Below are 16,084 nucleotides of genomic sequence, written 5' to 3' on the forward strand. Positions count from 1 at the left end.
CTGTGATATTGAGTTTCAGATCCAAAGTGGATATCTCAGATGATTAAACTGCTTTTTGCAGACTGATCCCTCAAGTCCAGATCAACCGTTTTATTCTCTTTGATCTGGATTTTTTTCAGTGGCTCAACAAAATCTCATTACTCTTACGATTAGAATAGGAAGCTCATGGCAGCAGAAACTCCAGGCAGTTATCGGGACCACAACGTTCCTCCTGTATGTTGGGCTTTCCACAGGTGAAATACTGAATGAAAGTCTTTACTCATTCCTTTGTTTTGTTTTTTATTGTCATTACTTTGTTCCTGCCTTCTTTTGTCAAGGCTTTGTCTGCCACTCCTCCCTTGAGCCTCTGTATTCTTTCCTCCCCTCACTCTCCCCCTCCCTTTCTTCACTTAGCTATTTAGTGTAAAATGTATGTGTTTTGTTTTTTCCTTTGCCAATGTTGGAGAGTAGTTCCTGAAATGTTGAAAGCCTAACATCTATAATGTCTCCAAAATAGTCCTATGAGGCCTTTACCATTACCACAACATTGTTTGTTCAGAGCTGGTCTATGTGAGTTTGGAGGTTGGATGTTCAGTGAACTCTTAGTTGAAACTTGTATGGTAAAGAGGAGGTGTGCAGATACAGTTTTCATGTGACAAAATGCATGTCTCTACCTCATGTTTTAACTGACAACTGAAACAAAAACAGTTTGATGCACTGAAATGAACAAGAAGCATTTTGGATTTTTGAGAAAAGCACAATAAGACAGACACGTTAGTTTAATCGGTAAAACGTCTTTAAATTGTAGGAAGCAGAAGGATCAAAAACCAACTGGCCTTTCTCAGTAGTTTTCCTGACTAATAGATTTTTCTTACAAGTAAATCGATATCTGAGATATGTCAAGCCATAGGATTTGATACTGAAATCAATATAATAAATAAAGTAAAACTACAAAAAAAATAATAACAAAAATCAAGGTGCCTCGGGGTAAAGATAGACATATAGCATCAGACTTTCAGGTCACATGTATTGAAAATGAACAAAGGCAATCCAAGGATTAGATCATTAAAAACTGTTGATATGCCTATTTTCCAGCCTGGATCTGTGAAGGAACCACACACCTATTTTGGCAATACTGAAAATGGTCTTTATACAGACATATAATACTGTACATTACACTGAGGTAAATAAAACACACACACACACACTCCAGCCTTGTAAATATTGCATGTGTACGCCAGTTTAACCCCTTAAGGCTGAATGTTTTTAGGGTATAGTACGATTATTGTAATAAAAAAAGAAAACTAATTTAAATTTCTCACCAACCTTAAATCCAGAATAAAGAATATATACACATAACATACTATATACTATTTACACTAATATTCACTAACGTCTTGAACTAATTTAAGAACAAAATATTGTAAAAATCCATCGAGACTATATTAGATCTTTTTAGATCAATTATCCGCTATTGTAGCCATTCCAACCTGATGATATTCACATCTTACACTATCTCTCACAGTATTTACATATTGTATTAAAATGTTAACCTATGCCACTTAAAGCAGTGACCGCAGCATGCCCACAACATGTCCTAAACAACAGGCTTTTGTTGTCCTAAAGTTGTTGTTGTTGTTGTGTGTGTGTGCGTGTGTGTGTGTGTGTGTGACCAGAGGCGCGATGTTTCAATGTTGCCATCATTGTGAGCTGGGGATCTGTGTGTTCTAAGTGCGTATGCCCATTATGCACCTGTGCGTAAGTGTGATTGATTTATGACTAAAGCGTGTGTGTGTGTGTGTGTGTTTGTACAGAATGAAACTATTGTTCTTTCATGTGAGCTTCTCCATCTGTTGTGAGTAAGGTATCCATGTGCCTGCTTAGTGTTGCAATGTGAACAAAAACAAGTGCTGTGTGTGAATGTGTTGAAAACCACAAAGAAAACAGAAAAAAAAATGTAAACGATATTGTAACTTTGAGATATTTGAATGATTCTGATTCTGATTTGTTTTAGTGCCTAAAATGTGTATTGGATAGTCGGTCTGTACTCTTGTTGTTTGCCGACACTTCTAATGGCACCTTTTTCTTAATAAGTAGGTAGGGTATTCACAGATATAGGATGCTGTTTGCACATGTGACTGAACAAAGCGATCTCACTGACTGGCCTATGATATGATAATGTGCAGGACATGTGTGTGACATATTGTATGAGAATGTTGAGAGCAACGGTGAAGGTCTGACTTCCAGGTTTCCCAGATGATTATGTGTAGCATGAGGAATTTCATTTGTGATGGAGGGTGTTTTCCATCGCATCGATCGAGTGTGTAGCGCAGTTCAGAGTATGTGAGGGAACTCTCGATGTCGGCCGATGAATGACTAAGCTTTGTGTGAGTAACCCTGAGAGTTATATTGTGATGAGCAGCTGAGGAGAGACTGCTAAAACAGCATTTCCATGCACCACCACTACTGAGTATTGTCAGTGATTGTAATACCAAGCCACTCAGAGTGAGTAGGGAAGCGAGAGAGGCAGAGAGTGCATTAGTGGGCAGCACGAGCCTTTGGTTTACACATTATGAGCATCTCATAGAAGGCTCAGTCTAGTGGAATTGGACTTATTATATCTAACAGGTACCAGAGGGATTCTGGTTTCATATCCACCTCTGATAACCACTAATAGAAATCACTACTGTTAATACCACTGGCACTACTTGCACTATGTAGTTGTCTCTGCCCTGATCCTCTCTGTTTACTTCTGCTGTTCTGGCCTGGGTGTGGTGTGACGTTCCTCATGTTTTCTCTTTACTCCCTTTTTGCACAACACTTCACACAGATGTTTTGTAAAGACAATTCTTTTCTTTATTTCATGTCTAAAGGAATACTAAGAATAAACAAAAGATTATGACATTTGCTGTGCTGTTGTGTTTGTTTTCCCTACACCACAAACTCACAGGAGGGCTGTGTAGTCTCACAGCTCAGACGCTTATCTCTCACAGTGTCAGCCATCACTTGTTCTGAGTGTCACGCACCACTTTCTCACCCCAGGTCATGCAAATTCCATAACCATGCCAGGATATGTCAGAGCAGAACAGGCACAACAAAGATATTTATAAACAGGCCAAAGGTAACATCGTAATGTTGCTAACACCTGCTATAGACCTGAAGCTCCACACTGAGTACAGGTTACATCTTTCATGCTTTGTCTTCTTGTGCTCTTTTCAGTACAACTGAGTTCAAGATGTATTTGAAGCATCTCATTCAAATAGGCTACATGGATTTTGCCAAATCTAACAAAAAAAAAAAAAGAATTCAAGTAATATCTTTAAAATGAGAAGAAATACATTAAAATTACACAGCCAATCATTGGTAGGTCCAGTAGCAACTTTTAAATGTTTCGGTAAGTATTTAATTTGCAGATTCTCTATTTAAAACACTCTTACAACAAGTTGTAATAACAATGTAATTGGCAATGATTTTTTATCATTGATTATTGTTTCCATATCAATAAATTTGATGCTTTGTCTAGAAAATAGTGAAACACACTCCCAGAATTGATGGCTTCAAATGTCTTGTTTTGATGAAAAATTGCTCAAATAATAAACTAATGTAGGAATAGTTACCTATTACTTAGCTTTTGATCAACAAGCAGTAGTCATTAAGCTATAAATCTGCTCTGAATAGTAATGTTGACCATGTGTACTGGACCATAAGTGCTCAAACTAATAGTTCTTATTACAGTGATGGGGTAAACATATTCATTGGCGCTGTGTTCTTCCCATCATCTGTGTCACATGGGTTATAGAAGGGAAACAGAGGACCCAATACTGTTCCCATGGTGAAGGTGTAAATGGCCGCCATGGTAACAGCATTATAAAAAGACACCTCCTCCCTATCACAGTTTAAGAACACGCCGATGCGGACAGGCAGGACAGACACTTTGATTTTGATGGGTTTTGGGTCGGTGCAGGCCATGATGGATCCGCCCTTCAGGGCCAGGGTCCAGAGGCCACTGGACGTGCCGGTAGCAGCCATCTCCCCTCTGGAAACATCTTCCCGTGCCACACCCAACCTCCACGCTGTCTTATGACCCACCTCCACCTCCCAGTAGTGACGCCCTGTGGTGAAGCACTGATGAGCAAACACACAGTAATAGTAGTGGAACCGTCGTGGGTTGAGCTCAATGTCTGTTGTGTCTTTATCCTCCTCAAACCATGCTGAGGTGCACGACTGGGACAGGGACAGGTTGGGATGGGCTGTCTCAGGGTCAAAGGTCAATGATGTAATATCTGTGGGTAAACAGAAATTATATTAGGTATATACTCTGCTGTTGTTTTGAATGACAAACTGGATAACAAAACACACGTACTTGGGTAGAGGCAGCTTTTCATATGCTTCCATATTCTATACTGGATGGGCCCCACAAACTGTCCGGAGCGCACCTCAGTGTCCACCTCCGCTGGAGGAATGAAGCTGACCTGAGACCTGCTTGGACAAAATTGGCAAAGCTAAGGATTAAATGATGGATGACAGAATATAAATCATGCAAGACACATGGAAGAGAGGATTTAGGGGCAGGATTCATTAACAGGAGTAAGAGGAAATGACAAGCACACATGAACAGAAGCTTAATGCTAATTAGTGAGTGAATAAAAACAGATTTGTAAAAACATCCTATTAGGAAACTTGCCTTTTTACAAGATCTTGAATTTCCTGAAATGAGAGAGACAGTTTAGGAAAATTGGGCTGAAAACATGTATACAGCATTTTAAAACAGCTGGTTTTGAAACCATCAATAGACCTCCAATTAGCTGCCTCCTGTCTCTGACTGCCATATACCGTCTATTCCTAGTTGGTGACTCATGTACTGACTGCCTTTTGTCCTTCCACTTTTAAATGAGAAATTGATTTTGACTTGCAAAACCAGGCAAGTCAACTGTTCAGCCAATCAATGTCTGTAAGTGATCAAATAAGTGCCAATGTAGAGGTCACAGAGCACCTAACAGGTTTATTCTGCAGCCCTGGGATCGGTGATTCTGATTTATTTTTACCAGTCAAGTCACCAGTGACATGAGTTTTGTCCAACGCATTGGGAAATGTCAACAGTGACGGGATAAACCCACACGTTCCCGCTCTGTTGCTGTGCAAGGACTTTTCCAGAATGTTTTACGCAATTCTTCACCTCCTCCTCTCTGCCCACCCACACCGAAGTTCACCCTTGGCCCAAATGCATGCCAACCCATCAATACACCTAACAGAAAGTCAGCCGTGAGATAAAAGATAGGAATAATCAGATTCTTTCTTTTTTCCTCACTTTGAGCAGCTTTGGACTGTCATCTTCAGTCAGTTTGCTGTTGAGCACTGTGATTGCTCTCTCCAGGCCTCTTCCTTGCTCTGCTATTTTCTTCTCCCTCTCCTTCAGCTGCTTCAGCTGTTTCTGTTTCTCCCTCTTCAGTCGCTCCAGGTCCTTACACTCCTCCTCATCCAAGAAACGATGGAGGTTCTGAAACTCAGCTCTGATTTCTCGTCCCAGGCCATCAAAACTGTTCTGAATGATGAGGGGGAAAATGGAGAATAATTAAAGCAGTTTAGTAGCTACTAAGTTTATTTATAGCCCGTATATAATGTGCCTTGTAATGGAGCAACAATACCTCTACTTCCACAGACTCTATGTACGTCTCTCTCTCTTCTTCTCTGCACTCATCTACCTCATGCTTGATTCTTTTAATAGCCTGGATAAGCTTTTGCTGTGACACACACACACACACACACACACACACACACACACACACACACACACACACACACACACACACACACACACACACACACACACACACACACACACACACACACACACACACAAGAGAAAGAGAATTGAGAACACGGAAAATAAAATATTTTTGATTTAATATCGTCCATATTGAGTTTCTCTTATCATCAAATGTGACCTATCAAATAAATACTCAGAAAATTTAGACAGCTGCACTTCACACAACAGCAGGTGAAAAATATAACACGAGGCTTACCTTGTAATCAGCAAGTAGACTTTTATTGTAGTTGTTGTTGGTGTCTTTGGTGTGGTTTTGGTACATTCCAGTTTTCTGCCAAAAAAAAAAAAAGACGAAACAGAAATTGAGAGACCTATTGAGAAAGTCCCATAAAGGTTGATGGCGGGAGTAAGAGGGAGGGACAAAGTGAAGGACAGGAAAGCGTAGCAATACACAGAGGGAGAGGGAGAGAAAAAAAGAGTGAGTGAGAGGGGGGGAAAAGCGCATGCCAGCACAGTGAAAACAACAGCCAAACTATGGTTAGATTAATAGAGCAACAGGGACATACATCCAAACAGAAAATTAACGAGGAAATGTATTGACAAGCACAGATCAGTAGCCACAGCCTGACTTGTGTAGGTTATATGGATCCTTTAAATGTAGAGGAGAGATATGGGAGGGGTGGGCAGAAGGCAGATGACTGGAGCTGCCAAGGGGGCTTGCTGGCTGGCTGGATGGCTGGCTGGATGGCTGGCTATAGCGATTTATGGCAGCAGGCACAGAGGAGTCTATTTTTGTCTGCCATGTGTTTGGAAAGAAGAATCTGGCGGTGGAGAGAGGCGGTCAGTCAGTCAGTCAGATATTGTGTTTCATATCAGTAGCCTAGCAGTTGTTTTGCCTGGAAGGGAGACAAATAGATGTTTATTTTTTGCAAGGTCACTCTCTAATGTCTGTGGGTGTGAGAGGATCCAGTGCAGCAATTTAAAATGCTTGCTTTGATAGCAGTATCGAAGGATGTGGTTTAGCTATTCTGCTGCCACTGTCTCTAAATGGACAGTCAGCATTTCTGCTCTATTTTCTCCAAGGGCTAAATCTGCGCCCCACTACCCAGCCAAAAGCCTCTTCTTCTTTTTTTAAACAGCCAACTAAACTTTTTATTTCTCTACATCTTTCTTTGTCTCTGCCTGCATGTCTCTTCCTCCCCACCCACAAACCGAGACACACACGGGGGTCTGGCTGTGGGTATGTGCACTGAAGCGGCATTACTCATCTCTGCAAATGTTCCTCATCTATAATTCATTGTGCTGGATCCTGGCAAGTGCCTGTGCTGAGCTAAGGTTGAGCTGCATACTCAGTGCACTACAGTAGGCTATGCGGCAGGTGGAGGGGACACTGACAGGATGATTCAATAAAACACAAAGACCAGCTGCATGATGTCATGGAAGCATGAGCAGCCACTCCTGCAGTGGCGCACCAAGACTGCCTATCGTATCTTACAAATTTATCTCTTAAATTTGGAATTGCAATTTTAGGTTTTTTTGTTTGTTTCTTGTTTTTGTTTGTCCCATAAAATCCACATAAATTGGATTTTACCGGCTTGTCAGTCAGACGTTAGGTTGGTATTAAATTAACAAATAAAAAAAAAGTGCACTTAATGACCTCTGCCTTTGTACCTCTGTATGATATTAAATATTTATACATAAAAATAAATATATTTATATTTTTTAAAATGGTCCGCCCATCGCGACGCATGGATATGACGTCACGTCACGACAGTAAACAAGCGTCGCACAGACAGACTCAAACGAGAGGTATCAGTGGGTTTTCTTGGATAAAAGCGTCCGTAAAGTTGATCTGAATCATGTTTTCACATTTGCGATAAATCTCTGGGTATGTTTTCCAGAGCTGCTGAGACCTGCAGTTTTGTATCTTTAGCCCGCTAGCTGTGAAAACCAACGTTTATCTTTAGCTTAGCTTAGTTTAGCATCCAGCCCATTAGTTATTAGCATCCACTGTAGTATTACCGTGCTTTCCTAACAAACAGATCATGTTATGTAAATTGCATTCGGTATATTAAAAAAACAACTGTTTTCTCACGGTAGGTTTTATGGGTCATTTGTGTGCCTTGTTTCAGAAATGAACGGTCAAGCGGACGTCGAAGTTGACTACAAGCGGAAATACAAAAACCTGAAGAGAAAGTTAAAATTTCTTGTCTACGTGAGTATATACATCCGTAACATTCAGGCGATCGTTTACAAAAACATACAGTCTCAGTCCGTGTCTCACCTCGGCTGCTTGGTTTCCTTTTCCAGGAGCAGGAGTGTTTTCAGGAGGAGCTGAGGAGAGCACAGAGAAAACTCCTCAAAGTTTCCAGGGACAAAAGGTGACTGAACATTGTGTGTGAACATGAAGGTGAATAAAAGTGATAAACAACGTTACCCGCGTGTAGTAACCAACAACAATCTCATTCACATCTGCAGCTTCCTTCTGGACCGACTGCTACAGTATGAGAGGGTAGATGAGGACTCCTCAGGTCGGTGTGAAACCACATTTGTTGATCAGTGAACATTTCTCTTGTCATACACTCACCGTGTCATGTGTACAGGTTTTGACCAATTTTCCTATCTTATCACCTAGATTCAGATGCAACAGTGTCATCAGAAAACAGTGAAGGAGAAGGTCCCAGAGAGAGGGAACGGGAACGTGATGGAGCAAAGAAGTAAGTTGGGGGAATTATTACATACAATTCAGACATTAGACTGTAGCCCATGTGGACTGTGCATGAATTGCTTGAGTCATAAACATCCTGTCAATATGAATGTGTATTATACACAATGATAAATCAACTAGTAGTACATAATCCTATTATAATAAATGGCATAATATTCGATGAAATCTCTCAAATATGTTGTCTCGAGAGGATTGGGTAAAATGGTTAAAAGGGCTTCAATCTACTATTTAATCTTGTCTAGTAACCAAACAGAACTGGCACTAAAGTCAATACAAACCTTTAGGTACCTGTAATTAAAAAAGTCTATTTATGTTACTTGAGTTTCACTAGAGTCAAGTTTAGCGAATGACTGGATTTGTGTGGACAGGAGGCCAAAACACAGAGAAACACATTATCTGACTCTCTTTCTGTTAAATCCCACACATTCCCTTAATTACTCACATATTCCTTTTAGGCGGAGAAATAGTCCGGGGGCGTGTCTTCCTTCATCCTCCTCCCCTCATCTCTCGTTGCTGTCCCGTCCTGGTGTAAATCCCCTACAGTCATCAGGCTCTGGACCCTACCTCAACACTGTGAGTTTCCATCTCACTCTCTGATATCTAATTGTGACCAGAAACAGTAACATTGCTTTTATTATCATCTCCTCATCAGCAAACATATACATAAACCCTGTTTTAATTTGGCATTATTTGTATAATTTTATTATTTTGTCATTTTATTCATAGCTCTGTTTTATCTCTTTTTTTGTTTTTTGTTTGTTTGACATCAATAATGGCTTCACTGTCCCTGCATTGTTCATTCTTCTGTGTATGTTTTTTGTGTTTTTCTGTGTGTCTTTCTTGTGACTTGCCTATGCCTGTGTGCATGTGTGTACGTGTGGTCATTTGGCAAATTGGGGGCTGCGTGCGTGTTGGGCAGATGCCCTTCCCACCAGAGTATTTGGCTCCCCCAGCTGAACGAATGAAGAAAGAGAGAAAAACAAAGGCGCCAAAAAACAAGAAAGAGACTGCGGGGAAGGTGAGAGAGAGGAAAACAGAAAAATGGGATAGTCATAGATAACGATAATATAGATACAGATACAAGGAAGTGAAAATGTTTGTTTTGTTCTCCATGAGGAAAAATTCAATATTGGTTAATTTTATTTGTTGCACTGTGGCAGGTTTTAATATAATAGCTTATTATTAACGTAAAATTGATCATTAGACAATGTATTCTGAAGCAATGACGTATCAAAACATTGATTATGTAAAATAATTCAGCCCTCTTAGTATTTTTTAGTTTGGCCCTCAGTTAAAATGACAGTCTGGACAGTATGCCTGTAAGGTCATGTACACGCTACATGCTTATGCTGATTTATTCTGTACATCTGTGATGCAGTCATCCATCCAGACGCCTCCTTCCTGCATCATAATCTCCATCTCTCTCTCTCTCTGTCATTTCTAACATGTTTGTTTCTTCCCGACGTCCTCAGGTTGTTGCCCCAATGGCAGCGAATTACCCATCAGCCCCTGCAGCCCCTGCGACAGCAAGCGGCCCCTTCAACTGGGTTCCCAGACAGATGCTTAGCGGAGATGCAGCTGAGGAGGAGGGGGAGAGCGACGGAGACAGCGACAGAGGAGATGAAGACAGAGGGGAGGGAGACGAGGCCGAGCTAGTTATTGACATTCCCAACGAGTAAACTTGAGTGTGTTGAGATATTTTTATGAGCAGAGATTGGAAAAGGTTGTGTGTGTGTGTGTGTGTGCCACAGGAAAAGACAGGGGAATGTGACTGACTGTGGAGTTTCTCTGTTCAGCAGCCCACTCCATGTTTTCAAAATGGAGGCCAAGCTCCCCCCTGTGGGCTGTCACTTCACAGCAGCGCTGCTGTCACAAATATCTCCCACAGACATTCTTCATATATTATGTTAAGAATTAAATCTGTGACAGAAATTCAGTTTGAATGCTTTTAAGAAAAATCAACAGCCACTTACTTTTAGTTTCAAACTGCCTGCTGATCATATTTTGTCTAAACAGTCCTGCAGTGCACAACTGTAGTGTGTGCACAACTATTTGTCTTCCATTGTCCAACAATCATTAAAGCTGAGTTAGTATAATAGTGATAGTTAAAACGTTGAGTCTTGTTTGCTTGTTACAGGCAAATTTGACACCTGGCATTTCTACTTGTAATGCTAGATCATCAAATCAAAATTCTTGATATACATTATATGTCAACCGTCAACTATGTGGGTCAGAACGAAACTAGTATCATGTTAGAGGACTTAATGGTTTATGTTTTAAGTGCAATGATTTGTCAGGTTTGCTGCAGGAGCCATTTTTGCCTAAAAGAGTCGGTCAATGCTGTTTTGTGTTCGTCTAAAATATTTCATCCTTCACTCATCGTAGGTGTGTATAAAGCTGTGGAAGTGTGAAACATGTTTTATAGAAAGGCTGGATGCCCCACCCAAGGGTTCACGCCCTAAAACTGTAATTCCAGAGCGACAGTCACTGAGGTATGCTGCAGTCTGCATTGTATCCAGGATGTCAGTACTGACAACATTCATTCTTATTCATATGAATAAACAAAGCCAGTGTAAAAGCCACTATAATTTTGTTCCATGGTTTTCTTTGCCTGGAAAGGAATCCTAAAGCCACTTTTGACAGAAACCTGCAGGGACCCTGAAGCAACATGAACGCAGCCTGGCCAGATTCCACCTATTCCAGATCTCACAGGGAGCGCCAGATATTTCTTCTGCTCACTCTTGCACATACCCAGGAGCATGGGAATGTATGCCAATTGCTGTTTTTGCTGCGTAACGATTTCATGAAGAAGAGTTGGCCAACATCGTGTCCCAACAGGCACGGCACTGATATTAGGAAAGAAGAGTTGCAAAGAAAGACAAGTGTGTTGTGTCTAGGGGGAGAGATTTCAAGAGACGCTGCACCCTGGGTGACACAGTGACCCATGACCGTGACACTGTCTGGATTAAGCTTTAATGAAGACGTTGTTCTTTTTAAATCTCTGATATTCATTTTCCAGTCTGAAGTTCAGTTTTATCAAGCCACATTTCAAAGTAACTGATAAAGCGCTTTCAGAGGTTTGTGTTTTACCAAGAACAATATACAACAGGAGTGAGTTAATCAAATGACTAAACTCACATAGAGACGTTTGTTTGGGAATGCAGACCTACAGGTAATTGACAGCTTTCAGTGGGTGTGGGCTCGGCTTGTGTACCTAACAGCAAAGAGAGTTAAAGGTGTAACCATAGAGAGCATAAGAGGGAGGGGTGAGGTGGAGGTACAGCCTGAGGGAGAGTCAGAGAGGGTGGATCTGACAGAGGGGGCGAGGTTGTCAGGGAAAGGGAAATGAAGTAGTAAGCAAGATTGAGCCTGCAACACAGAATCCCTCTGTCAGAGTGCTGCTGGCATTAAAGGAAGACAGGCATGGCTGGAGACAGACTGGAGGAGAGAGCAAGGAGCGAGTGAGAAAAACAACAAGAGATCAGCAGCCAACCTTGGCCACTTTATCTTCTCCATCTATATACGGAAGCCACTGGATAATTTATAAGCCTCTCCCCCTCGCTCTGTGTGGTGTGAGTGTGTGTGAGAGAGAGGGAGAGGGAGAGGGAGAGGGGGGGGATTTGCTGAGCTCACCACCACCATGCTGTGTCCTGCTGCTGTCAGTGTAGCTGCTGCGGCTGTCTGGCTGCTGGCAGCCCTGGGCCCGGGCCTGGGTCTTCCAGCTGAGGACAACTCGGAGTCAGACGTCACCCTCTGCAGTCACTGCTTCCACAGACAGACGCCACCCCGGGGAGCCTCTGTGGGGCCGCCGCTGCGCCTACTCTGCCACAGATTGCCCAGAGGACAGGCGTTTGCCACTCTGACCAAACCAACTTGTGACACAGCTGTCTGCTCTGCCTTCCATCTCAGACATGGATGGACAGAGGGAGAGGGAGAGGAGGGGGAAGAGTATGTGGTAAGAACACATCTCTCATGGTGTTTAAAGTGGTACCATCTGCTTTTGAATAATGGAATTTGAGGAGTGGAGTACAGGATAAAATCACAGATTGCTATTCCAGCATGCAAGCAGTGAAAAGCAACTCGGTCCGTTGCTCAAGTTCTGCTCTTTTGAGATACTTGTACTGGAGTGTTTCCTATTTTACCTATACCTTTACTCTACTGTGCTACTTTAATCTTCACTCTTCTGACAGCTGTAGTTACTAAGATTATGCACCAAACACTTGGTAAGATAATAATCAAGAGGCTGGAGTGTAACGCCTTGCAAAAATGCAGTGTTTGGTTAAGGCCTGTGATGACTAAGTGGTTATCAGTTCCATAAGCAAGTCATTTCCCCTTTAAATCTCTCAGACGGTTTGAATTTAAAAACTGTGCAAGCCTCTTTTTGTTACAAAAATGTCCAAAATGAAAATAAATTTGTGTAGGACATTATTCTAAATTTGGTCTTTGGAATAAACAACCTAAATGTATATAAAGTAAATAAAACAACAACTTCAGACATCTGAAGCAGTGATCTCCATTTTTCCAAACAGTGAGTTTTAGTAATTTCCTTAAAGATAAGAGCATTTGTGGCCAATTATCTGTAATTAGCTGTAATCAGTTGGTTATTAGAATACTTAACTCTACATAGATCGCAAGACAGGAATAATGCATTTTTCATATGTCCTAAATATCTCTGAATATTTATTCAATGAATTAAATTTTGTGAGATTCATATTTGAAAGTACAAACTCATGTATCTGTACGGTTATACAGTGGTTTGTAGTTGATGCATTCAGACTTTAACAAATGGTTGTCATTACTCTTCTCCCAGGCAGAGGAAGAGAAAAACGTTGATGTAGCAGTACCAGCTCTTCTCAGAGGAGGCGGGGATTCAACTCATGCTGTCTCGCCCACAGACTCCCCTCTTCAACACTGGGACTCCACAGTCACAACACTGATTCAGTCAAGCATCAGTCCCCAGTGCAGCGATTTAGGGGGCGATCTCTACATCCTGATTGGAGCGGGAGGTCTGGGGGCTGCAGAGGATGGAGATGAGGAATGTCAAAACAAGCCGCTGTGGTCTGCAGTGTGCTGTGCTGTCCCAGGGGGGGAGGGTAGCTTCAGCATTGGGTTTATCAAGGAGACAGAGGGAGAGGAGAGGCAAGTGAGCCTGAAGGGGCTGCAGGAGATGCTGGGAGTAGCAGAAATGTTCTCTGGCAGCTGTGAAGAGGCAGCTGTGGGGGCTGCTGGAGATGAAGTAGGTCTTGACAGTGAGGAGAACCCAGAAAATATAGAAACGACTGATTCAGAGGTTCCTGATGAGGAGACGGATGTTGGAGCTGTGGATTCAGACACTGCTGGTCAAGACAGCGAAGGGGAAACTGCTGTTGATGCTCAGCCAGAGGAAGCTGATGAGGAGCAGGGTGTTGTGAGGCGTTCAGGAGCTGTCAGATCAGAGTCTACCGGGACTTCTGCTGACTATGAGACTGTGGAAGAAGAGATAGACACAAATTCCACCAGCACCCTGGTCTACGTCCTCTCCACCACCTTCTACATTCTTACAGCCCCGCTGCGCCCTGTGGTCTCCACGGTCACACAGTTACCTGGACAGGTGAAACAACTTAATGAGCTTTGCAGACATTCATATTATTGAAAATTGATCAAGATGTCCCTGCTATAATCTCATTTGTTACACTGAGTGTCCATATATAAACTTTGTTTTTTTTCCACATCTAAGCTATGCTAACCTCCTCTGAGCTGATATCCTCTGTCTGAGGATCCTCCAGAGTCTGAGAAGAGATAATGTGGCTAATTTAACATCATGTGTGAAATCAGTGCCCCTTTAATTTCACCCATAACAGGAAACATACTTGATGATTACAAATACTCACAAAAACCATATACAAATATGGTTATTGGGACAATATTCAGTTGCAATACGAGTAGCAATAACAGCGAGGAAAGGATGAATGATTTTGCAGAATACAAGCAAAATCACAATTCAGTCGGAAATGCAACATTCCTTTGAGTCAAGAGTTGTTTAGTGTGGTCATATTGTGAAGAGAAACAATTGCATTTTAACACTTTAAACCAAGTTACAGAGTAATGTAAGAGTCACCTCATTCCAGTCTCTGGGTGTAGCAGACTGGAATGAGGTGTGGTCAGTCAGAGGGGTTGAGCTGAGTAGCTGTCATGTCATTATTTACAACTTTTTTTTGTCAATGAAAACAGTGACATCTGTTTTTATCTCGATTCAGGTGACCTACGTTCTTCAGGAAGACCTTGGAGTTCTCTCTGCCCTGCCTGGAGATACCTACTCCCTCTTCCACCTCTTGACCTCTGACCTCTTGTCCTGGATGGGCTCAGCTGTAGATCTGCTTCTGGGTGTCGGCGAAACCTGCTTCTCCTGTGTCTACTACTGCGTGTCGCCCATGGTGGGAGCTCTGCTGAGCAGCTGCCACACTGGGGTCTGTGGCGTGGGCATCCTAGCCTGTGACACAGTGGGGGTGTTCGGTGGCATGCTGAATAATACCTGGTGGGTGACCAAGTTCTTTGGAGGGCGGCTGTGGGAGCAAAGCGAGGGTTATGTCGAAACAGTGATGTTAGAGATGGGGGGTCAGGCCAAAGCTGCGGGTGGAGGGTTGGGGAAGCTGGTGTGGAGAGGTGGAAGTTGCATGGGTGGTGTGTTTAAGATGGGAGGGGGCTTCATACTGTGGGTGGTGGATATGCTCACAGGTGCGATGAGAGAGGGATATGAGGAATATAAACAGGAGCCAGAGTGATGAAGAAGAGCAGAAGAGTCCGGATGAGGCCATCAGGAACAAACTTTTCCAAATGTTTTGCTTTTTAAATTTCTTCAGGAAATGGAGGTGTGAAAGAAGTAGAAAAGCTACTTGAAGCTGATGTCATTTGATATGCCTTAGTTGTTATAAGACGTTTGACACAACAAACGTCTTATTATGTAGGTCTTACACTTCACTGTGGAAAGCTGGCTGTTCAACTAATCTGCTGTATTTTAAGAACGGTCCCAACTGTGATTAAAAAAACACACTGTCCACACTGTGCTTCTGGATGTTATTGTTAAAGACTACTCTTGTATGATACTTGCTGCGTCACGTCTCTTTGAATAAAATAGATTGCTGGCTTACCATTGGGACATGCATGGTTTTTGTGTGTCATTCCTGTCTTTCACTGATCAAGTAACAAACTTAACCACTGTTTTATACCATTACTTTCCCTGTAGGCCTACCTTTCCTGGTATGTTATTTCATGCTTCACTTGTTTTATGGTCACTGTTGCTCATTTAGATTTAACATGAACATTTTACAGAGTACGACACTTCACAGACTACAAATACTTTGAGTAGAATGTTTTCTGATACAGACTTTTACTTGTAACAGAGTATTTTTACATGGTTACTCTTTGTATTGGAGGGAATTTTTTTGATTTTTTCAGACCACATTTCTGTCACAACTATATTCTTGACATGCTACATGTATTATAATAATATACCTTTCTTATAGAGGCCAGTCTGCCTCATAACTACTTTTTAAACTTGTGCTATTCTTCTCCTTACAATCCTTTTGTAATTTTACTTTGGTAAAATGTTGAATGGGCTGTTATTTGTGAAA

General features: G+C 41.9%; 3 protein-coding genes across 4 annotated transcripts; 2 read left to right on the forward strand and 1 right to left on the reverse strand.

Moving 5' to 3' along the window:
• Positions 1-2,887: 2,887 nt before the first annotated feature.
• LOC310999474 (zinc-binding protein A33) lies at positions 2,888-8,042 on the reverse strand. Its single transcript, XM_083989914.1, has 7 exons — positions 8,031-8,042; positions 6,003-6,077; positions 5,625-5,720; positions 5,288-5,521; positions 4,664-4,686; positions 4,343-4,458; positions 2,888-4,262 (listed from the first exon to the last, which is right to left on the reverse strand). Exons 2-7 carry the CDS (start codon positions 6,066-6,068, stop codon positions 3,709-3,711), a joined length of 1,089 nt encoding a protein of 362 aa, XP_083846040.1. The 5' UTR covers positions 6,069-6,077; positions 8,031-8,042; the 3' UTR covers positions 2,888-3,708.
• On the forward strand, positions 7,516-11,047 carry ino80e (INO80 complex subunit E). 2 transcript variants are annotated; one of them, XM_083989916.1, is made up of 8 exons: positions 7,516-7,555; positions 7,879-7,961; positions 8,057-8,127; positions 8,225-8,277; positions 8,382-8,463; positions 8,930-9,047; positions 9,394-9,492; positions 9,947-11,047. In XM_083989916.1, the coding sequence occupies exons 2-8, from the start codon at positions 7,881-7,883 to the stop codon at positions 10,151-10,153; spliced, it is 711 nt and encodes a 236-aa protein (XP_083846042.1). In that variant the 5' UTR covers positions 7,516-7,555; positions 7,879-7,880; the 3' UTR covers positions 10,154-11,047. The 2 variants fall into 2 exon arrangements, with proteins under 2 accessions (XP_083846042.1, XP_083846043.1); XM_083989917.1 differs by having other exon boundaries at positions 7,536-7,634.
• Positions 11,048-12,105: 1,058 nt separating this feature from the next.
• Positions 12,106-15,235, forward strand: LOC310999236 (uncharacterized protein; the record flags this gene model as incomplete). The annotated part of the gene is made up of 3 exons (XM_083989560.1): positions 12,106-12,429; positions 13,285-14,064; positions 14,711-15,235. The coding sequence occupies exons 1-3, from the start codon at positions 12,115-12,117 to the stop codon at positions 15,233-15,235; spliced, it is 1,620 nt and encodes a 539-aa protein (XP_083845686.1). The 5' UTR covers positions 12,106-12,114.
• Between the last annotated feature and the right edge of the window lie 849 nt (positions 15,236-16,084).

The sequence above is a fragment of the Trachurus trachurus genome (genome assembly GCF_905171665.1).
Source record: "Trachurus trachurus genome assembly, chromosome: 16".
NCBI lineage: Eukaryota > Metazoa > Chordata > Actinopteri > Carangiformes > Carangidae > Trachurus > Trachurus trachurus.